We start from the raw sequence: 24,743 nt of genomic DNA on the forward strand, positions 1-24,743 counted from the left end.
TAATTAATGGATATAAAGCATTTATGGTGATTCCTGGCATATGATAAATTAGTGGCATATGTCATTATTATAATAACCAACACCACTCTCCAGATGAAGTAGAAAAGAGGAGGTATCTTCTTAGAAAATTTTTATTGGACTATTTTTGGGGGAGATGTCCGTGACAGATACTCATTGGAATGTTTATTATGAATACAGACGTGGTGTTATATAAGCTATTATCAATGATAACACTACGGTTTTGATTGTATGAAAAGGTACAGGTTCGTCATAATGGATTGTTATCGGTGATAGACAACCAGTGATTGGATAACTTATTTAAAAATATCAAATGCTCAGGCTACTTAGAAAACATGAGCAGGATATAAACATGAACCCATATTATTTTTAGCATTACCCACTGCCCAAGTCCCCCCCCCCCCGCCCCAACCCCCCACCATCTATGTGTGTTTTTAAAGAACTGTATAGGCCACATTTCAGGGAGGGAGCCTGGAAGCCTGTGATCCAATGGCATTTAATGAAATGATTTTGAGTGGAAAACTGGTCTCACCCGGACACAAAGCCTCCTTTGATAAACCATTTTACCGAGCCAAAGTTGCTCCCACGTAAGAAATAACTACCCTAGCTCATATGGAACAACTCATTTCTTCCCCAAACATATTTTATGTCCAAGAGAAATAGTTTAATAGAGCTTATACCTTCTTTTTTTTTTTTTTTTTTTTTTTTTTAATTTCCATCATTATCGTATCTAAACAGATTGTCAGAGCAAGATTGCTCAGATTTCCACTCAAGAGTCACACGACAATTATAGGTGTCTTTGGGATTGGCTTAGAAAATACTGAAATAAACAAGAATTTGCTTATTCCTTTTGTCTGGTCTGAAATTGATTTATGAGGCTGGACCTTTATTGAACTTTGATAAATACCTGGGAAATAGGTGATCGAACTTCCGCATTGAAATGTGAAGCCACAAGTAGATAATTGCTTGATTAAAATCGAATATTTTGACGTGCTTGATCCGCACCATCCACTGGTAATTAAATATAGTCTGAGTGCTTTAACTTTGCTAGGAGAGCAGTTACGGCCAAATCCGTTTTATAACTTTCAAGTAGCTGTTATTGATTGTAACTATGCACAATCATTTGTCATATTGCAACTGAGAGAATACACTTCATGTATGGATTTTTAATTTACAATATCCTCTTCTCGCCCTACCAATATAATCCATCTTTTCAAACGTTAGTAAATCAAGACAAAACCTTTTATTAGTAAATTTATAGATACAATAAGAGAAAGGAAACCAAAAATTCATATTTTGTAAAGACCATCACTTCCGAAGTAAATCTTTCCTTACACTTTAGAAAAAGTACAAATCTTATTTTATATATTTTAATTTAGTTAACGATGTTTGGTCAAAATTTATATATGAAACAGGCCACGTTGTGCCACTTCTTAAAAGCAGATCTTTCTCCGCCCCGCAGCTTATTCAGAGGGAGGAGACTGGGTATTATGAAACATTATTAAAACTACTGTAGGTTTATCTTTAAGCAGTTCTGTCTGTAAGAGAAAACTCTCTGATTTCATATGGTGCTGTTTGTAGTGATTGTACAGAATATAAATTATCACCCTTCACAATGAGGGCTTGAGCTGGCCGGAGGACTAATTATTACCTTTACGTAGGGATATTAGAATTTCGTTCATGTCATATTTTTAATTTTTTTTAACGTTTATTTATTTTTGAGACAGAGAGAGACAGAGCATGAATGGGGGAGGGTCAGAGAGAGAAAGGGAGACACAGAATCTGAAACAGGCTCCGGGCTCTGCGCTGTCAGCACAGAGCCCGACGCGGGGTTTGAACTCACGGACCGTGAGATCACGACCTGAGCCGAAGTCGGACGCTTAACCGACTGAGCCACCCAGGCGGCCCCCCTGTCATATTTTTAATATTCAAACCATAAATTGCAAACATTTGATCTAGAATGTCACAAGTCGGGGCGCCTGTGTGGTTCAGTTGGTTAAGCGTCTGACTCTTGATTTCGGCTCAGGTCACGATCCCAGGGTCGTAGGATTGAGCCCCACATCAGGCTCTGTGCTGAGTGTGAAGCCTGCTTAAGATTCTCCCTTTGCCTCTGCCCCTCTCCCCAACTCACACGGGCTCTCTCTCTCTCTCTCTCTCTCTCTCAAAAAAAAAAAAAAAAAGAATGTCACAAGTAAGAGTGTCAGAGTCTGCATATACTTATCTGATCACCATGTCAAGTGAAGCCTATTCCCTTGGGAGTTCAGGCTACCTGGGTTTGCTCAGAGGAGCAATTGTGCCTAATTTAGGCTGCACATTACTGCATTTCTTAAGTCACTTACTATTTTGTTTTAGTTTCCAAAATTCAAAACCTGAACTGTGGTTTTCTAAAAGCAAATTCAGTGAACTTCATCTGTATCATTTTTCTCTCTTTTAATTCATCACACAGTGATGCACCATATTGTATTGATGTGGAAGATACCCTTCCCAATAACCCTGAGTATTTTAATTGAAGTCACACATTGTGTCTTTTTCTCAGTTTCCTGCTTTAGGAGCTTCTTCTGTCCCAGAGTGCCTTTTTATTTCCTTCAGAGGTAGCATCATAATGGTGTTTAAGGATTTGAAATACAGAGTTAGAAATACTTTGCCTCAAAGTCAATGGTTCCTGTTCTCACCTCCGTCTTTATAAGCATCTCCTGCTGGGTCACATGCTGTGACTTTGGGCAGGTCACTTCTCTGTGCCCATACCTTCCACTATAAAATCTGGCTAATCATAGACATACCTATTAAGGTTTTGTGATGATTGGCCCAGGGCTTGGCCCCATGTATAGTAAGTACACTTTGAGCTGCTGAATGTTGCCTGAGAAAACATGCAGAACAGTGCTGGCTGGTCTCTACATCTGTGACCACAAATCCCCAATGGGTACAGAGCACTGCATCTAACTCCTGCCCTCCCTGAGGTCACAGGCTGCCTCTTCTTTTCTCCGCTCAGCTTCTAAATGGACAAGCTCAAGACCCAGCTTTGATCATCTCTTCTTTGTTGTCTAACTCACCTCTCCCCCCGCTCAAAAAAAATTGTGATCCAATCACATGGCTTGAAAACCACCGACATTTCAGTGATTCACAACCTTACCTCCCTGTTCATAACCATGTCCTAATTGGTATCTCAGCATACACGTTTATAGGCGCCTTCGACTTTAAGTACCAATCCTGATCTGCCCTCCCGAAACTTGAATTTCCCAAGTCTCTCCCATCTCTGTAAAGTGCAAACACCATCTTCCCAGTTGCTAAGGCCATAAATACAACAACATGACAACCAGAGACCACAGATCATGTCTGATTTTCCTTCCTTTGCTCTCTGCCTCCAGCGTAGCAGCCAGTTTCGTCCTGGTCCCTCCTCCGTTACTTGGATGGTGCAGATATCTTAGCGGGTTCTCCCAGCTTCCACTTGTGCACGTTGACAAGCTTTTGCTTCCCGTGAGTGGGATCGTACAGCCTCCATTTGTTCTCCAGCTCCAGTGGCTTCCTGCCACTTCGGGGATAAGTCCAAACCCCTCAATGTGATCTGGCTTTTGCCCACCTTGCAGACGCAGGATGAAATTACTGAGCCCTGGCTCACGGCGCGCCAGTATTCTGTTTCTCTGATGTGCCAAGCTTATGCCTGGCTCAGGAAGACTGAACTAGCTGGTCCGTCACTTGGAAGGCGGCCCCCCCTGCATCTGTGAATGGCTCCGATTTGTTGTCTGGGTCTTAAATGAACGCCACCTCCAGGATGAGGGCCCTCACGGAGGAGGTGACCCTTGTTGTGGAGCGGTGAGGGTCATGGGAAGTATTTGGGATGCTGCCTTCTTCCTCCCACCCGGGAAACGCGGAACTGATAATATATTCCCAAAAAGCAAGATTATCCCTTCTTCACTGCCTAGCCCCGTGTTTCATCTGCTGCCTGTCAAAGTATTCCTTGTGTGAAAACTTTTGATCTGCTAGCCTGGAGAGAAAATGCAGCCCTGGAGCATTCTCTTTTCCTCCTTTCTTTCTTTTTTTTTTTATTAAAAATATTTTTAAATGTTTATTTTTGAGAGAGAGAGAGTGAGCAAATGGAGGAGGGGCAGAGAGAGAGGGAGACATAGAATCTGAAGCAGGCTCCAGGGTCTGGACTGTCAGCACAGAGCCCGACGTGGGGCTTGAACTCACAAACTGTGAAATCATGACCTGAGCCAAAGTCAGATGCCTAACAGACTGAACCGCCCAGGTGCCCCTCCCTTCTTCCTTCCTTCCTTCCTTCCTTCCTTCCTTCCTCTCTTTCTCTTTTGCAGAATGAGAGGATTATGTAAAGAGTATTGTACACAAAATGCTTTCTACCACCCGATCTGAGTTTCTCTTATTTGGAAACTCATCGGATGGCAGTGTTTCTTGATTGCTCCTTTCTCCCAGATCAGGTGGCTGTCCTGATTTATATCTTGCCCATCTGTAGCCAGATGCAATGTTTACCTGGGAGAGCGAGACAACGCGTGCCTAACATCTACTGTCTCATGGTGACACACACCATTTTATTAATTTTTAAAAACTTTCAAAACATCACACATAAAGAAAAGTACCTGAAAATCAATGTACAGCGTGATTCATCATAATACAGGAACAGACCCACCCTTGTGCCCCTCCCCCATCCTTACTCTTCCCTCCCTCCCTCTCAGGGAGATATTACCTTAATATCTTAATTACCTTTTTTGATCATCACTTCTTCACTGTTTTTGGTAGATTTCTCATCCAAACGTGCTTATCTAGTCACTATAGTGTAGCTCGGCCTCCGTTTTGATCTTTATACAATAGTAATCGTACAGTGTATTCCTTTCTATCAGGTTTTCCCTCACCATTATGTTTGTGAGATTGATACATAATGTTGTGTGTGGCAGTGGTTTCTGGTAGTTTCTTCATTTTCATTGCTGTGGAGTGCCCGATGTATAAGTGCGCCACACTTTATGATTCATTCTACTACTGAAGGGCTTTAGAGATGTTCCCAGCATTGGCTATGGCAGATAATACTGCTGAGAATGTTCGTGTGTGTGTGTGTGTGTGTGTGTGTGTGTGTGTGTGTGTGTGTGTTTGGTGCATACGCCATACCTTTCACTGTACGTTTATTGTGTAGTGACATCGCGAAGTCTTTAATGATATAGATGTGCTGGATTTTCTCTGTTTCCTTCTCCAATCCACTCTTTCTCCTTCTCTGCCCTGACCCTTGTCTCCGGGTTTCACATCTCTGAACTGCATCACATGGGCTGCCTGGTCCTCTGTCTTCCACTGAGTTCAGCTTAAACACCAGAAGGAAATCACAGGGTTGGAAGAGAGAGAGAGAGACAGAGTTCAATTATTTATTTCCCCAGCTTTCTCCCTTTGGCCAAAGGTTGGCACTGATGGTTTTCCTCTAGAGAAAACCGTAGCTCCTATCGTTTACCATGTCCTGTAATTACAGCTTCATCTGCGTCTGTTTCCAGGTGCTGATAACCACCTTCTTGGCATTGGGAGCCTGAGGACCATGATGGCTTCCCCTTCTTGCTAACCCTCAGGACTTCATCACCCTCCAGCTTTTACTAAATTCTTCCCTCATCTTTGTAAGTTCTTCCACTAAACTCTCTTCAATTACCTCTTTGAATATAGTGTTTTCTAGAAGAACCTTGACTCATAAATAAAGGTATCCTCTAAACCCCAGCTGCAGGTGAAAAGTAGGCAGATACTCCATATCTTTGCCAAAAAGTTGTCGGTCTTCGTTTTAGACGTTCTGATGTATATGCTCTGTTTTCTCATTATGGTTTTATTTTTTTAAGTGTTTTTTAATGTTTAAAAAAATTTTTTTTGAAGGAGAGAGAGACAGAGAATGAGCGGGGGAGGAGCAGAGAGAGAGGGAGACACAGAATTCAAAGCAGGCTCCAGGCTCTATGCTGTCAGCACAGAGCCCGACGTGGGGCTCAAACTCACGAACTGTGAGATCACGACCTGAACCGAAGTCGGACGCTCAACCGACTGAGCCACCCAGGCGCCCCTCATTGTGGTTTTAAGTTGCATTTCCTGGATTAGTAATGAGGTGGAAGACTTTTTCATAGATTCAGTGGGCACTTGGTAGCTTCTTTTTTGAATGCCTGTTCAGTTTTTTCCCCTGTGTTTCCTTGGGGTGTGTATCTTCTTATTGATTTATAGGTATTCTTGATATGAATAGTAGGTCACATGTGTTAAAAATATCACCTTCTAGTCCATTGACTGCTTTTTATTCCCTTAGTAGTGTCTTCTGATGAAAAGAATTTCTTAATTTTTTCTTAATTATAATGGAGTTCAATTTATCAGTCTCATCCCTTATAGTTAGTGGATTTTATGCCTTATTTATAAAATCTTCACCATCCCAAAGTCATGAAGCTATCCTACATTGTGTTCTAGAAACTTTATTGTTTTGCCTCACATTTATATTTACAGTTAGACTGGAATTGGTTTTTGACTTTAAAATTTTTTTTTTCAATGTTTATTTATTTTTGGGACAGAGAGAGACAGAGCATGAACGGGGGAGGGGCAGAGAGACAGGGAGACACAGAATCAGAAACAGGCTCCAGGCTCTGAGCCATCAGCCCAGAGCCCGACGCGGGGCTCGAACTCACGGACCGCAAGATCGTGACCTGGCTGAAGTCGGACGCTTAACCGACTGCGCCACCCAGGCGCCCCGGTTTTTGACTTTTGACTGATTGGTTTTTGATGGTATGAGCTAGTTGTCAAGTTGCTTTTTTTCCATATGGATATCCAATTTCTCCCAACACCATATTCTAGAGATTTCTTCCTTTCTTCACTGCTCTGCATGCCACCTTTGTCACAAGTAAGCATGTTCGTATGTGTGTAAATTTGTCTCTGGGCTATCTTTTCTTTTCCATTGTTTTGTTTGTCATACCTGCATGAATACTACTCGGACCTAATTATTGTGCCTTTAATAATGTTTGATAGAACAAGTTATCCTACTTCACTCTTCTTTAATAACATCTATTCTATTTTTGACCCTCTGCATTTCTACATAAATTTTGGAATCAATTTGTCAAGTTCTCCAAATATCTTATTGCAATTTTGATTGGATCTACATTGTATCTGTTGATCAGTTTGAAGAGAATTGACATCTTTACAGTATTAAGTCTTTCAATCCATGAATATGGTATACTTATCCATTTATTTAATCCTTCTTTTGATAATACTTTGTAGTTCTCTATATAAAGGTCCTGCACCTCTTGTACTAGATTTATTCCCATCTTTTAAGATATTTTTGATGATTCATTTCTAAATTCTCTTGGATTTTCTAGGTAAAAAATGATACTATCTGCAAATAGCTAAAGTTTTAACTACTTTTTCCTTGGCATTTTATTTCATTTTTTACTTATGTACTGACTAGGACCTCCAGGACCATTTGTGACAGATGTGGTGATTGTGACCCTCTTTGTCTTTTCTCCTAACTTAAAAGGAATAAATTTCAGTGTTTCATCATTAAAGTAGGTGGCTTACTGTAAGCTTTCATAAATGCTATTTATGAGACTGACAAAGTTCTCTTTTATTTCTAATCTAATAAGAATTTTTATTATGAATTGATATCAAACTTAATTAAATGTGTTTTCTTCTTTTATTTGAGATTATCATATGATTTTTCTTCCTTACAATGCATGTATAATTTACATTGATTGAAATAACCGTATATTCTTGGAATACACCCAGCTTGACCATAATATATTTATTGTCTTTCATATACTGTTGGATTTGGTTTTCTGAGATTTTGTTCAGTTTATTTTGCATCTGCTTTTATGTGTGAGGTCAGCCTATAATTTTTTTTTCTCATAGTGTCTTAGTCACATCTTGAGTCAAGCTTTTCCTTTTTTCTATTACCTAGGAGAGTTTGTATAAGACTAGCATTAATTCTTACTTAAATGTATGTCAGAATTTGCTGTTAAATAACTCTGGGCCTGGAATGTTCCTTTTTGGTTTTCTTTTAGGAAGGATTTAGATGATCTAATCAATCTATGACTTTAATAGTTATGAGTTCAGACTTTGTGTTTTTTTCTTTGGAAGTTTTGGTAAATTATATTTTCCAAAGATGTTATTTGTTTCAGGTAAACTTCCACATTTATTGATAGGAAATTGTTTATAATGTTCTTTTATAATCCTTTTAATGTCTATAGGATCTGTAGTAATGGCTCATTTTTCACTGTTGACTTTGGTTATTTTTACTTTCTCTGTTTTTCCCTTAAGAGTACTCACCAAGGGCTTATAAATAACTAATCTTTTCAAAGATTTGACTTGTTAATCTTTTCCATTGTATGGTCATTCTCTATTTTATTAATTTTATTCATATCTTTGTTATTTTCCTCCTTTTTTCTCTTTTTTTTCTAACTTCTTAAGATTAATACCTTTCCCTTTTTCCTATGAGGTATTAGCCACAGAAACAGTAACATAATTGTCTTATCTATTTCATATTTACTCTTTTTTATTTTCAGAACCAAACCTGGCTTAAGTTAGATTTAAGATACATATAATTTCTACAGGCTTCTCTTCATGCAATGTCATACAATGTGTTCTAATCAAAAGAATTTTATGTCAAGTGCCCTTTGAATTATTCTTGTGAGTCCTCGTTGCTCAAATGAGTTACCAAGTATCTGTCTATAGATGTCAAGATATTTCCTCACTTTGACACATTTTTTCAAAATAATCTTAACCTGTAGTTTATTTGTTCCTTTTGTGATGAATCAAATACTTTACCCAAGTTAAAATTTTTTTTTCCTAAAAGATGTTGCCACTTTTTTCCCACCGTCTGAACACATGCTAATCCTGTGGGACCCAACTAAAATTTCATTTTCCTCAAAAAACTTTTATTAACAAGTCATTATTTTACTAACATTATATTTAACAATATAGATGCACAAATGTTTCTTGAGTAAATGAACAAAACTCCACCTCTTTCTACCAATATGTATTATTGTATTTATTTATTCTTTAAAATCTAATCAGTAGCCTAATAAGTTTTTATTAATATATTACCGATTTGTGGCATTTTAATATTTCTACATTAAGATATGAATTGAAAATTTGTTTCTGATTATAAAAGTAACACATACTTGTTATAGTACAACTTTCCCCAAGTGTTTGACTTGAAAAGAGGCTGTTATGCCATGGTCCCAACTTGTAAACTGAGGTTTATACTTCAGAGTGTTTTCTCTGCATATACTAACACACATCTGATAATGTTTTGAACTTAATATACCGCAAAAATTTCCTATGCAGTGAATTTAGATCTGTCTCATTCTTCTTAATACTGTGTAATATGTTTATCTAGTCTCTGATTGATAGGTATCCAACTTATTCTCATTTTTTACTATTACTAAAGAGTGTTAGAGTGAATATTCTTGCACCCATGTCTTTGTTTATTGTGTTTCTAAAAGGTGGATTCTAAAAGAATAGGAATTGCTGAGTGAAAGGATAAATTATTTTCCGATAAGATCTTAATCTGTATTCATAATACACATACATGAATGAGAGTGTTCTTTCCTCCACATTCTTACCTGTGCTGCCGTAATAAAAATTTTTCATTTTTTTCATATGGATAAGGCCCCAAATACTGTGGTTTGGCTTCCTTATATTGATTTCCTTGCATTTCTTTTAATATTTATTGGACAGTTTATAAATGGCAGAATCTTGTGATAGTGACTCGCTTTTATCCAAATTCTGGTTTTTAATTTTTTAATTAAGTTATAGCTGACATCTTATAACATTGTATTAGTTTTTGGTGTATGACAGATAACATTTTAGTGCTCTCATGATGGGTTCTTTCATAAGTAGACTGCATCACATCTACCGTAAGGCACATAGTTATTTTCAAAAATTGGGCTGTGTCTTACAGCTGTTGGATTAAGAAAGTGTTATGACTAAGTTTGTTTGGCAGAATTCTTTTTTCTTTTCTAGAAAGTGATGCATTAGATGGTGGCATGCTGTATATGGTGCCATCCATGGTCTTACAGTGGTGAAATATGGTAAAGTGACTGTGTCTAATAATTTTCCAACTATAACTCTGCATCCATCCAATTTCAGAGTGAGACCAGGAAGTCCTGTGTCACATGACGGTGTAATTGCCGTATTGATAGGTGTTAAAAATCAATCAACGTCTAGCCTTGCATCTAATACTCATTCCACCTTGTGTCAGCTTTCAGGCAAAAAACAATATACAATGTCTGAAACAATTTTGTCTTTGATTTTATGTTAAAGGAGTTCCTCTTGGATTTAGTAAATAGACGTACTATTGATAGAATGTTCAAATTTAGTGCAGAATGACTGATTTCTTCATTTGGGGGGTTATGAATCATTGCCTGTACCTATTGATTTTTCTTCTTCACTTACATTCATTACTTTTGAATTCAGGAAGATGGTTGGAAATTAAAAACGGTTTTGATGTTAGAGAAGCGTTTTTGGATTGCTGGATTCATACCCAAAACCTCTGGTTTTTTACTTCCAAGCAGTCTACTAATTCAAGAAATTCTGCACTTACTGCTGCTGGGAAAAGGTAACAACGGAATATCTGATTTTCAGCATAAATCCTCTCCTTCTAGCTGTTGTTTGGTTGAAGGCGATGAACACCTACGCGGGCACAGAGTCCGTTCACAGCTGCACGATTTCGCGGGGAGAGCTCTTATTCCCGGCTCTTATCGGAGAAAATCTGTATGTGTTCAGAGGGAAATGGACCTTAATGTGTCTGTCAATTCTTTTTTGCACTTGTAAGTGAGAAAAAAATTAGAAAGCTAAAGGGTGGCGGTTTTGAGTTATTAAGAATGGTCTGGATTAGCCTCAACGTCCATGGGTCAGTACAAGGTGGCCGCTGATATTTCACATCTGTTTTTGGTTTGCAGTTACTAACAAAGAAGCACAAGGTATGTGTAGCCTCATTGTTAGCGGTTTCCCCGCTCTCTTAAAGACACAGAGCCCCCCACTCCAAAGGTACGCAATACTTCTCATTCCCTTTTACAGATTAGGCACAAAGGCTTGGGTTAGGGGTCACCCCTGGCAGTTGAAAAATTTCTTTGTGAACTTTCCCAGTTCTTTTTTTTTTTTTTTTTTTCTGGCTGTTAAGAAAATAATAAAAAGAGCTCGCAGCGCAAGAATTCCGTAAAACGGAGCGGTGTGAGACATACTAATGGCTTCCGTTCCTGATGAAAAGTTTGAAAGAGCTTGAAGTTACCTGGAATCAGATATCTCAGATGCAGATTATCTCCAAGTCTGGGAGGTGAGATTTGGGTGCTCCGGCCCTCCGGGCTCAGAATAGGGTTGCTTCATCCACAGGAATTCAGTACGTGAGTTGGAAAGTAAGAGAACTTGACCTTCTTTATAAAGAAGCCCCACAGATGTGTGGAGAGCATTCCGTGGGGACTGCTGTTTTTCTCACGCTCTTTCTGGGGATGAGGAACACGCAGGGCCGCGGATCCGGGAAACAGGGCCCTATAGTGGGTACCTGTGCGTCTCCCCTCTGCCCTGGGGTGGTGGTTGGCCAGGCCCCACCTCGCGGTCTTCCAGATGGCTCTCCCCATTGTCACAACTGACCCAGTGGAAACCCCCATGGCATCCCGGAAGCCTGAGATGCCGCACGGGGGACAGAGCCCCTGGTTTCTAGCGGCTAATGTTTCAAGGGGAATAATAGCACCACCTTCCAAACACTGGCGCTTCTCTTTTTAGTAACTCGGGGTAATGAACCCTCTCCCTCTGCTTCTCATTTACCAGCCCCGTTCCTGTGGAAGTCACAGAGGGGAAATTAAAGCTTTCCCATGTCTCCTGGGGAAAGTAACCTAAGGTGGATGGGCAGAGATGCTTCCAGAAAGTGGGAATGGGGAGGGTCAGCAGGCTGCAGGCACGGGGTGGGGACCGAGGAGGGAGGTCACAGCCAGGACCCAGGGGTCCCTGCCCTGGGGGGCTCAGGTGACCCGAGGCACACGCACCTGTAATGAGCGGAGAGGAAGTGGGGGGAAGAGGGAGGGAAGACCTCGCGATGTTCGCCTCTTACGTCTTTCAAGTCAGATGCTGTTGAAATTTTGGCATGTTTTCTCTCCAACAGATACGTACTTTTTGTGTGTGTGTTTGGCCGATGACTGCTTCCCTTCCTTCGCGCATCTTCGGTGCCTGACACGGGGCTGAGCATAGAGTCGATGCCAGGAAGGGTTTGACGAATGGACAAGCGATCACAGAAGAATTATTGGCTGCGTAATAAGGTTGCAAAAACGTGTTTGAATAAGGAAACTTCTGAGGGTGTTGCAGTCACCTTTTGCTTTAGAACGAATCCACTCTGGAACTCGGTGGCTTAAAAATCACAGTGACAACTTTATCACTTCTGTTCTCCGTGGTTCCAAGGGTTGACTGGGCTGAGACAGGCATTTTTCCCTCAGAGTCTCCGTCATGGCTTCTCCATGCGCCTTGGGCTCTCTCTCAGTATGGCGGTCAAGATGCGAGGGTGGCTGTTGCCAAGGAAAGAGGGTGGAAGCTGCACCATCTTTCCAGGTAGCTTGGAGGGCGCAGGAGCTGAACTTAAACGCCGTAGAGACAGGTCTTCCCAGCTTCGAAGGGTGGGCACATGGGCCCCCCCTTTTGATGGGAGCAGTGTCAGTGTCACCTTATAAGATGGGCAGCTGTGATGGCGGATCTTGCTGGGCTCTCTTGGCGATTCAGTCACCGTGGGTGACGCGGCAAGCGTCCAGAAATGCAATGAACCCGGCATTCTGACGGTTTTCACTAATTGCACGTGGGACCGACCCAGGTGCTGAATTAGTGTCGCTGGAAATAACCTTAGAGTTACTTTGGAAAATTGCAAGGGCTGGGGTAGCGCCAAAAGCTGTTTATTTTGAAATAAACGTGCCGTAAAGGTATCACGAGGCAGGCAAAACACAGGACAGAGTCTCCTTCTTTCAGTCACTCGTTTACGTGGTTGATAGTTCGTTATTATTATGGAATATCTTCTCACTGCCAGGTGGTGTCAGTTCAGTTACCGAGAGGGAAATCCCGTCACACACAGAGTTGGTGGAAGGTCTCGAAGGGACCAATTGCCTTCTTCCCCCGCACGGCCTGATCTGGGGGAATTGCTGGAGAAAGTCGCCTCTAAAGTTACGCGGGTCATGTGGCCCGGAAACGTGGGGGTGGCACGGTGGTGGGGCAGCCAGCCTCTCTGTGTCTCTGTCTCTCCGCATCAGTCAGTGTCTTCCTCGCTGTCGTTCTATTGTGCATATGCGCGTGTGGTGGGGGAGGCGTGGGTGGCTCACAGCTTGAGTGCCAGCTTTCCTCTTAATTTCGAATGCAGATCTTCTCAGGAATTGGTCAGCACGCGGTGGAAAACCAGATGAACGCCAAGTTCAAGTCACACTCTGGGCTTTTGGGGGCCTCTCCTGGGCTGCCCACGGGCATGGCCGGTACTCTCCTTCCCTGGTGCTCCTGGGCTCTGTTGACGTGCTTCATTCGTTCGTTCGTTCATTCATTCATTCATTCATTCATTCATTCAGCAAATGGTTGCCGAGCATGGGAGGACATGAGGACGTGTCCTCTGCATGAGGACAGAGCACCAGGGGCTCCGGGGGTTTGCTGCCCTCAGTCTTTGGGCACGGGGAGGGTGGCACATGGCAGGGTACTCAGTTCGTGCTGATTCCTCCCTTGAACAAACCTGCCACGTCACCAGTTGATTTGCCAAAGGAAAACGGGCCCAGGTGGAGTCCATGACTCTTTGACTCCCTGAGGCTGAGGCCAGGCTGAGGCCTCCTCGCCCGGAGCCAAGTCCCCTGTGACTGGACTCACTAGACTCGTGCTCCCTGAGGGGTGTCAGCCCAGGTGGTCTCCAACACACCGTCTCCCTTGGTGACCCAGAAGCCAGCTCTGCCCTCCCATCCTTCAGTTTCCACCTAAGCTGTTCATCTGGGGGAGCCGATAGTGTGGGGGCAGGCTCTGTGAGCCTGGGGTTGCTCTTCTCTTCTGTCAGTGCCTTAAAAAATATTTTTAATGTTTATTTATTTCTGAGAGAGAGAGAGAGACTGTGTGAGCAAGGGAGGGGCAGAGAGAGAGGGAGACACAGAATCCGAAGCAGGCTGCAGGCTCCCAGCTGACAGCACAGAGCCGGATGCGGGGCTCGAACTCACGGACCGCGAGATCATGACCTGAGCCAAAGTCAGACACTTAACTGACTGAGCCACCCAGGCGCCCCTCCTGCCAGTGCCTTTGTCTAGAGTGGCGTCGCCTGAGGCTGGGCACGGGGTCCCCCGGTCACAGTTTTCCACGCCTCGCCCCATCCACCGTGTGCCATTTATGTGCAAAGGTGAAGTTTGTTTCCCTTTAAAAGTCACAGACCAACAGACGAAACACTGCCTTAATTATCCTTCCATAGAGCACATTGAAAATGAACCTCTGCTCTCCTGGCAGACCGAGAGGAAAATGCATCGCCAGCCACACTTTCTGTCACCTCTTCAGAGATCGGTGGGAGCCTGTCCCACACGCAGCCCCACCTTCAGATGGCCATGAACCAGACAAACGACTGTCACCCACTGACCTCTCCCTTCGTTGGTATATGAACCAAAGTGGAAGGGGGAGAAGAATAAAAGAAAAAAAAAAACATAGGTATTTTAAAGCACAAGTGAGGACGAGAAGAGAAAAGTTGCAAGTCACTTACATTTCTTGCAAATATTCCCAAGGCACTGTGTTTTGCTTTAAGCGTTTAGCATTTAGATGGCCTAGAAGTCAGTGTAATCACATAATAGGATTGTTTTCAGGAAAACTTCCTTATTCAGTTTTAAAGGTAACTTTATTTCATATGTATTTTTACATATTTTAACATTGTGTATCGTTTTTATAAGATGCTCTATAAACATAGCCCCAAAGCTATAATTAAAAAAAAATAAATAAATGATGGCATCAGAAGGTATCTCCCACATGTTATGATATAATCCATACCCTTCCCGCAGTCTGTTTCTGGAAGGGGTCTTCGAATATCAGAGTTTAGGCAAGGTGCGGACGTGAAGGCAGTGTTGTCTCCACAGAAAGCAAACACACCCAACGCTGACCTGTTAATGTGATGGAACATGCATGAGGAAGATATTGAACCACTTGGAATTACTGAGCAGTAGAATGTTTTTATGGTTTGGGATCACTGAGAGTGGGGTAGAACAATTCTGTGATTTCCATGGTCAGATCTCACCCAGAAAAAACGGTGGCTTTAGTCTAAGGTGCATATCTGTATAATTTATCTTTGCTCCTTATCCAAGTAGATTTCCTTATGTTACACTAATGACCAGTGTAAACTTCTCTGAAAAGCTTTCTCCATTATGAAAGGTGGATTTTAACGTTAATGGATAAAGAGGAGACGACTATGTAGGATCATGATGTCAATGCAAAAAACGTAAAGTGAAGAATTAGTCACACCCTTAGGGCCCTTTAAAGGGACATTTAGCACCCTCTAGTGACAACAGTTCAGCCGGTTCCAAGGAAAAGTCCCTGCAAGGGCTCAGGTCCATCGCTGGCAAATAAACAAAGCAGTGAAGGTCTTTGGCCAATAGGTGGTTGCTTCCTAAAATTCTTGCTGCAGGATTGTTTTTTGTGCCCATAAATACAGGATGCAACAAGCATCCACCAGGCAAACCCCAGCCTGCCTTCTGCCTGTCATCGACAACACATTTAGAATTGTCACTTCCATTTGCCCCCAGATACTGTAGTTTTCCCCCAAACGATGTGCTGAGGTTTGTACTGAGATCAAATGAAAACCGTGAATTAGCCTGGGTCACAGTTTTAGTGCAACTCAGTGCATTTAAACGGAGTAAACACATCTTTTGGAAGGCTGGCCTGCCTCCCTCTGAACTGCACACTGTGCCCTCAAGAGGGAAAGGGCCTCCTTCCGGCTTTGCAGAGAAAGGATACCACGAAGAGGGTGTTTACCTGCATTGTGCAGGGCACGGTGCAGAAAGAGTACGAGGCCGACTGGGTCCAGCGCAGAGGATGCGGCGTGGCAAATGCTCACTCTTTCACACACGTGCCTCCACGAGCCGGCCTGCAACTTGGTGACTTTGTAGGTTGCCTGAATCCACTCTGGCAAATGTAAATGCGCTCTTTATGGCAAACACTTTGTTCCTTGGCTTCGTTTCCGATTCCATTTGTGATATAAATAGATTAGCAAATACATACACGCATATTAAGTGCTGTAGAAAGAAAGGCCTTCGGAGTCTGACTCAAAACGTTTTGTAAAAGAATGGGGAGCAATTGTCTAATGCAGGCTTCTCTGTAAATTTCCATTAGCTGGGTGACATTATACTGCAATTTACTATCTTTCTTTACAAAGTAGTATGGGGGCGCCTGGGTGGCATAGTCGGTGAAGCGTCCAACCCTTGATATCTGCTCAGGTCATGATCTCACAGTTTGTGGGTTCGAGCCCCACATCGGGCTCTGCATTGATGGCACAGAGCCTGCTTGAGTTTCTGTCTTTTCTTCTCTCTGCCCCTCACCCACTTGTGCTCTCTCTCTCTCTCCAAATAAATTAAAAAAAAAAAAACTTAAAAGAGTGAATATTTTCTTGACAAAATAATGTATGTGGACGGTCAAGACAAAAATAGATGCTGATATATAGTATCTTATAAATGAGACTGACACACTTAAAAAAATTGACAGTCTAACTAGGTCAAAATCTAAGTTAATTTAAACAGCTCAAGATAACTTCTCAGGATGGTCAGGGGTGACTGCTGAGGAAGTAATTGGGACATGATTCTCCAGATCTCAGTAGGGGACAGAGGAGCAGGACAACACCAGGCGGGATGGCCATGTGATTTTGTGTCGCCTCCAATCGTGTGGCACGGGTGCTAGACCCATGCCCTGTGGGCAGACCAGGCCTTATGGTGACCACTGACATCTGCAGGCTGTAACATCTAGGCTTATATATGCCAGTTGTATGGATAAAAGACCTCGAAACTCATAGAATGGTTCACAAATTATATATGGAAACACGATCGTTGAAACAGGAAATTTCCTTTAAATTACTGTGTCAAAATAAATGTTCCTAGGAATTTCTTTTCTCTTTAGCCCCGAGTATTACATTGACATATTTAGGGTCCCTAATACTGATTTTAATACTCCTGAGTTTTTAGAGGCGTACAGAATTGGCTAAGAGCAAAGTTGCTAAAAAAAAACATGAGAATACATGTGACACTTATGAAATTGCGTTCATTGAAATCGTCGCTCCATTGGAGCCTATAGAGCTGAACTGACACGTGCTTCAAAATTAAGGAAATTGCAACTCGGTGTTGAGAAGTTGAGGATTTAGTATGTGATAACAATTTCCTCGGTTTAGATGAGTTCAAATCAACCAAGATGTTGAAGAATAATATTAACCACATAGAGAAGGTGTTGAAACAATAGTTATTTGAATTGTAATTGGATTATTTCTTAATGTGTGGCTGGAGGGCATCTCACACACACACACACACACACACACACACACACACACACACAGTCTTACTCAATGGAGTGAAACTGTGCTCACGCAGTAAGCTTTGAATAGAAAAACGGTCCTCAACCTGTGTGTAATGAGCGACCTTGGCAGCTGAGAGTGCCTTACACTGCACGTGTTCTCAAGCAAATCCTCCAGTGGACGGAAAAGTTCCACCGAGTGATGTAGTTTTCCACTGTGGGGGCAGCTCCAGATGCTTGATCCTTATCTGTAATCTCAGGCATGTCCTTGGCAAAAATCCCTGGGACATCCTTCTTGCAGGCTGTTCATGAATAATCCAAACAGTATACATTTTAAGATTCATGTGTCATTTTAGGGACAATATAGAGCACTGGGTCCTATTGTTTAACCCTTAAAAAGTTTGCATCTCATGGGCTGGTTCCAAGCTCCACAGTTTTATGTGGGCGGAATTGAAGTCGACACACACAGACTTCCTGAATGTTGGGACACCCAGTGGCAGGACAGAGCCTTGTCATGCTTTATTTCCTAGTGCCGACCAGAGCTCCTGGCGTGGAAAAGCCCCTTTATTAATATTGACTAGATGGGTTGATGTTGGATAGATGACCGTGACAAGACACATGAGTATCTTCTGGGTTTCCTTACTAGTTACAAACAGGGCTCCTCTTTTCTTGCTGTAGACATTTAACAAAGAACATGCGTTTTGGTACGCACCCATGGGGCTTGACAAGTATAGATATTGTGTGCTGCGTGTTACACAGGCATTTATAAAAAAACATGGAACCTTACGTGTCACTTCTATAACTTTTACATTCAAATTTAATTTCTATTTACTGTAAATGTTCAGAAATCGAGATGAACCGAAGGAGACGGAGGAAAAACAAATAAGAAAAGGAAGACCATCCACCATTAGTACCTTAGTACCTAGAGCCTCCTGGTAGTTCTCTCTTGCCTTTTTCCTTTTAACAAAATGGGTCTCTGGCATAACTGTCTCTTGGACCCTGATTTTTAACTTCCCAGGCATAGTATCATAACAGTTCTCCATATCACTGGGCATTCCTCTGTTACATCATTTCCCTGCAGTATTTTAAGTGCTGATGACCATTCCAGTGTGTGGATGTTTAATACCAGGATTAATCAGTCATTCATGAGCGAGCCTTCTGTTGGGTCTTCAATTAAAATTGTGGTTCATTATCTCTTTGCTGCGCCCATACATCGTTTTTAGAACCATACTGCCCTCATCCAAAGTGTTTCAACTCCTGACCTTCCTCTGTCGATCTCAGATAGAGAAGGTAATAACAGAATACGGATGAGAATTTGTTGCCTCTTTAGAAAATGAGAAGACGTGGTTTTAAGACAAATAAATGACAATGCCCCTTTTTACTGTTACAGTAAACGTATGGTCAGTTTTTTCATTTGGAACAAGATAGGAACAGGCTTACAAAGGGTTGTGGTAACCTCATGGGGAATGGGGTCCATGATGGGTAAGTAAAAATGGAAATGTAGAATTTACTCATGGGCTCAGATGTCCGCAGACACTGGGGGGCCATACTGGTCCATTGTGGTGTTTACTGTGTTCCAAGGAGAGTGGAGAAGGACCTTGTCCTAGCAGGATCGTGGCAAGATGGCCCCCCCAAGCTGTGTCTCTCTCTGCTAGATTGCCCTGACGTGGGTCAGCCTGGTTACCTGAAGGGTGGCTTTCCCCAAGGAGGGGTGCTGTCTGGTTAGAAGCTGCCTAGTCCTTAAGATGCTGAATAATCTGGTGCTGAGGCCAAATGTAGGTGTAGGCTTGGGGTGGGGGTAAAGGGGAGGATTAAGTGATAGCATTATCTTTGGATGATTCCCCCAGGGACTAACATTTGGGACATGGTTTCTGCACCAGTATATTCTTTTTTTTTTTTTTTTTTTTTAATTTTTAAAGTTATTTATTTATTTATTTTGAGAGAGAGGAGCATGAGCAGGGGAGAGGCAGAGAACAGGAGAGAGAGAGAGAGAGAGAGAGAGAGAGAGAGAGAGAGGAATTCGAACTGGGCTCCACACTGTCAGCACAGAGCCTGATGCAAGGCTTGAACCCACAAACCACGAGATCCTGACCCGAGCTGAAATCAGGAGTTGGGCAGCTTAAACGACTGAGCCACGCAGGCTCCCCCCTGAACTACTATACTCTCATTAATAGATATGTCAAATGCTTTCAATAGCCAATCAAAGTTAAAAAGCAACTTTGCCTTAAACATTCAGAGAGTACCAGGCTTGGATGCTATTATGCCATTGTAGGTATCAGGAATTATTGTCTTTGAAGATGCTCAGCATGAGTCTAACATCTTGTTGTTAGAAATGAGGAATATTTGCCTTAAAAAACTTTGTGACAGGAATTACAACTCACTACCTGAACACTGGCTTTTTACTAGATCACCTCCATATTTGTGCACATCTTCAATATTCAACACAGTGAAACTTGTGGATAGAATCTTCAGGAAATAGGTCAAATAGTAACATCTGGTTTTCTGTCTGTAAGTATCCAAGCAAAGAAATTCGTCTCTAATAAAACAGCATTTTTATTAATTAAAGAATAAAGGAAATCTGTGCCTATTCACACGTAGGCATTATACATGAATTTTAGAGAGAGAAAGCAAAGGAAATGAAAATTACCAGCATTTGGAGTAAGTGGGTGAAAGATATTAGGAGTCCTTTGCATTAACTTGTTTCTGCATGTTGGAAATTTTTCCCTGCATAAAGAATTAAAAGATTCCCCTGCTTGATCTGAACTAAGCAGTAACCAAGGAGTTAAGAGCAGAGGCTTGATGAAGAATTAGGTGTCCTAGGTCTTTGGGGACGACACGGAGAGGGCTGGGTTAGAAACCAGGAGACCAGAGTGAGTGAGGTAGGACCAGTCAGCAGGTTCCCCCAAGGCTCTTTTGTTAGCAAAGTGTCCATCCTGTTTAAGGCTACTCTTTGGGAAACCCGTGATGGAACACTGCTCACTGGGGTACCGTGGGTAACATTTACAGTCGATGCTTCTCAGGAGGGCAAAAGCAGGGAACCCTGGCGGAGCAGAGAACGTTTTTCTCAGCACTCCCAAATCCTTGTGGACGCGACCCAGATAAAACAACTCAGTGCTTTGAAACTTTCGGGGAAACAAAATTTTAATCGGCCTGCCATCTCCTTCATTGTTCAGAGATGAAAAGAGGGGAAATCAACACCCCCTCAAAGTGTAGACGGTGAGAACGTGTGGGTTCTGACTTTTATCCAGAACAGGATTTCTTTAGTTTTCTCTTTTTCCTTTGTTTCTTCGTTTGTTTGTTTCTCCCTGCCCTCCCCCCCCCCCCCCCGCCCCCGCCCTCCTCCTTCTATCCTAATGCAAAGGGGTTAAGTCAGGAGACAACAAAAGATATAGAAACCCAGGCTAGTTTCTAGAGCTCTGCCGTAGGCAGGCCTGAAGTCTGAGTGAAATCAATTCACCGACCATTCACCTCTAGAACCAAGAGCTGCTGAATGACTCAGGATTTCGTCTCTTGGGTTCTGAGGGTCCCCGTGTGGAGACCACGCTTCTTTACTGGTCCAGCTTTCGTGTAGCTGGATTCAAAGCAAAATGTTGTTTCTTCCAGAGAACAAGCAGTTTCCTGAAAATGAGTAATTAAAGGCCCGAAGCCCTCTAAGGAGTGTTCAAGCTTACATTAGCCGTACTTCCTTTGAGTGGAAAACAGACGTGTGGCCCTGAACTTGCAGCCTGGATTTTAAAACCCTTAATGAGGTCTTCACCTGATATCTCCGCAGAGTCAAGATCTCTCTGAGGGTCTGTGGCCCGCAGCGCTGACTTTCGTCAGAGTGGGACCGGCTTGCTCGCATCAGAAACCATTTGCCGTAATTTCCGTTATTTGGCCTTTAAATAAATACTTAAAGATCAGGATTTGACGGGCTTACTTTTCCCTTTCTTTGCCTTGCTTTACCTTACGAGTTCTAGAGCCTTTGTGTGTTTTCGACTGGTTTATTGTGGAGCAAATAAAAAAAATTACATGTGCTTGGAAAGAGAAAATGAAACTTCTGGGAATACTCACTTGAGATGTGGAATCAAGGCAGGCCGTTACAAATCAGCAAGCAAATACGTTAACGTGAAATGAGTTCGACCTGCAACGTTTCCATTTTGGAGAACGGAACGGGGAGTGTGTGGGGATGAGTGGCTCGAGTCCCGTGTGGCAGGCGTGTGGCGGGTCCAGGGAGGTGGGGGCCCAGAAGGCCTGGCACCCGGCTGTCGGGGGCCCTCCACGCCCCGTCCCGAAGTGCTCACGGCACATGTGAAGCCATACGGGGTGCCACCACGTCTGCATCCTGCCCCTGTGCGGCATGTCGTGTGGTGGCACAAGTCATACCTGCCGTGGGGGTCCCTGTCCCGGGCAATGGATGCCTTTTTTTTTTTTTTAATTAAAAAAAAAAAAAGAAATCTCCTGGCTGCATATCATCAAGAAAAACAACATTGTTTTCAGGGTCCCTTATCTCTCCACTCCCAAATATCCTGTTTCTTCGGGCTGGGCAGCCAGGACCAATAGAAACCTCTTCCTGCCATTGGCTGACTTCATTTCCCAGACTTAGCACGATCTCATCCGCTCTAAACAACCTCATCAAAACTACTTTCTGGTCAGAGAGAAGCAATAATTATTATTAACATTTATTAACGATCAATAAACTTGATTGCATTATGGCCAGCACTATTAAGGTAAGGAGAGGGTTCCTTTTCGTTTGACAAAACCTTGTGCTTGTTACTTTTTCTTTGGTTTCCTTTATCAAGGCAGATAAGTCCGGATTGGGCAACACCCCCACTGCCACAATAGAGGACAACAAGATTTCCTCTGCACTGCCTAGTAAATTTCCTTTTTCCTACTCCAACCATCCGCAAGGCTTAAAAACTTCAAACTCAGAAAAAAATTGGGGTTTCTAAATTCACTGTTGAGGGCTGTGGATGACTTTTGCAAAGGCTTCTCGGAGCGCGTCTGAATTTTCATATTCTTTATCCCTAGCGGGGTGTGGATGTGTTATCTGCTGGAAGGTGATGGACTCGGAGAGGTTGGAGGGAAGGGTTGGAGAAAAACAGATGGGCTTGTAAATGGTGGACTTCTGGATGCTCTCGAATGACTCCTTGAGCATCAGGGTTGCTAGCCAGCCCCAGTGGCAATGAAGAGATGCCGGGCGAGTGGCGGTTGGTCATGGGACACGTTGACTTGCTCTTGGATCCTTCGTGCTGAGAACGGAGTGTTCTCCTAACTCAAATGGTGGTAATTCGGTTTGTTCGGTTACATGTTGATCTTTAATAAAAGTGCTACTCCTCTCCGCGCTGCGAGTAAACGTTCTTGCCCGTCCGGGTTGGTTTGCGGGAATGGGAGAGCAGCGGCCTATTGGTTGATTCTCTCGCTCTGGGGTATGCGGTCTGCTGTGTTTTTTGTGCAAATGTCTCTAGTTGATAGCATATAGAAATTAATGGGGAGGTGGATCCATTCAGGTGGAGTCTAAACGCGGCCTAATTCCTGGAAACGAAGCCAGTTTAATGGCGAGTGCAGGGCAGCGGCATGGGGTGTATAAAGTGGTGGACTGTTGGAATATTTTCCAGGCCACTCTGCCTGGGTGACATTTGTAGAAATGAGAAAAATCAGCAGCAGACACATACTGAAGGGAAGAAAAAGAAAGTTCTGTTAGTTGTGTGTCTTTAGTTTTGCTGCCTATAGGTGAGAAGCGTTTGGTGGTGTTTTCATCAAGGGTTTTGGTTCATTTCAAAGCTCCCGAATACGGAAGTCTGCCCAGAATTGAGCCAAGGCGTTTTCAAAAATCTTCCTTGGTTTGGTGTCCGAAATGTTGGCATTAGAGGTTATGAGTAATACCCACCCTATGAACTGTGTCTCAGAAGTTTTGTTCCGTTTTCACTCCTCAAAGGATGTTTTCTTTTTCAAGGAATGTTCGATAATATATATTAAAACATCATGTATCAATGACTAACCTTGCAGAGGTTTTTCCTTCTCTGGCTTCAAGGTTCTGAGGCTGCTGAAACTATCATAGAAAAGAATTTTAAAATTGGAGGTTTGATGTGACCCTTTCAACTATGTGAGCAGAAATTGTTCCATTGTATGATGCAAAATGCTGCCCTTTTTATTCTTATTTTCTCTCTTAATTATGTCCATATTTAATAACAATTAAATCAAATATTCTTTGTAAACTTTGAAGAGCTTGGGTGCAATTGTGCGGGTTCCAAAAAAATCAGTGTATTGAAGGACATCGAAATGACAGACCGCCCTTTAGACTGTGGGTTATGTTTCGCAAAACATACACATGGGTTAATAGTGTTTAAAGTATACGTGTCTGAAGATACAAAGGTATTTTGAAACTTGGATGTTTTGTGACTTCTAGAATAAATTTTGGGTCGTAGCTTTCACTTGTCTAAGATACTATGCTTGCCTCAACATTCGATGACACTGCGTCGTCTGTATATCGTATATTATCTCAGGTGAGCTTTAAAATGACTTCAAGTGGATTCTTTTTAATCCTCAGTTCAAATAAAATAGCCCCTCTTTATAGGTAACTTCCTTCAAGACATGTTCTGTTGGCCTTCCTGGGTAAAGTAATGCGATGATTTTACAGATTTGTTTATAGAGTGGAAAAAAGGCGGCCTGAGTCTGTTGACGGCAGTTTTAATTATGTGAGTGCAGAGCTCAAATTAGCATAAGGAAAATTATGGCTGTCCGTTGGAATTAGGAAACAGCCTGTCATACAGGCAATTTCTGGTCTCAAACGCACTCTGTGTTTTGTTGGTGGTGGTGTTTCAATAAATAAATCAATTAGCCGATTAAGCATCAGATGCACTGAATTTAGTACACCCCGTCGGAGTGAGCTTTTTTTTTTTTTTGGCGTTAATATTTACGAGACCTTGTGAGGCACTATGCAAAAGCTAAATGTTTTTCTCCTGTCTTTGTGATTCTCGCCATCATTTTCCCTTGGTGTTTGCAACTGGGAACAAAAAGTATGCATTGGAAGAAGCAAAGGAATTTGTGGAGCTTACCTGAGAGTGCCTGTTTGTCTCTAAGTGTCCGTGAATTTTAAGATCAGGTTATAAGAGTTCTCATGGAAACATGTAAGCATCAAGGATGATGTCCCCATGGGTAATTCAGTGTCAGTGGTCCCAGATGGGGGACCACAAAAAGCTTTTTGCTTTTTGCACCATAAGACAGTACTGAGGGGTAACCCGTTTCCCCTGTTCCCCACGGAGCAGCACTGTGTTACTTAC

The 24,743-nt window shown here is 42.5% G+C and overlaps 1 protein-coding gene across 15 annotated transcripts in view; it reads left to right on the plus strand.

The window, feature by feature from the left end:
* Positions 1 to 24,743, plus strand: part of ERG (ETS transcription factor ERG) — a 267,584-nt gene that overhangs the window by 133,154 nt on the left and 109,687 nt on the right. Inside the window, exon 1 of one of the 15 annotated variants that reach the window (XM_045501370.1) lies at positions 22,043 to 22,190. The exons of the other annotated variants lie outside the window; for them this stretch is intronic. Within the exon in view, the coding sequence (XP_045357326.1) occupies positions 22,173 to 22,190 (18 nt within the window). The 5' untranslated portion in view covers positions 22,043 to 22,172. Of the gene's footprint in view, positions 1 to 22,042; positions 22,191 to 24,743 lie in introns of those variants that run through there. 15 annotated transcript variants of the gene reach the window in all.

The sequence above is a fragment of the Leopardus geoffroyi genome, chromosome C2 (assembly GCF_018350155.1).
Source record: "Leopardus geoffroyi isolate Oge1 chromosome C2, O.geoffroyi_Oge1_pat1.0, whole genome shotgun sequence".
Classification (NCBI taxonomy): domain Eukaryota; kingdom Metazoa; phylum Chordata; class Mammalia; order Carnivora; family Felidae; genus Leopardus; species Leopardus geoffroyi.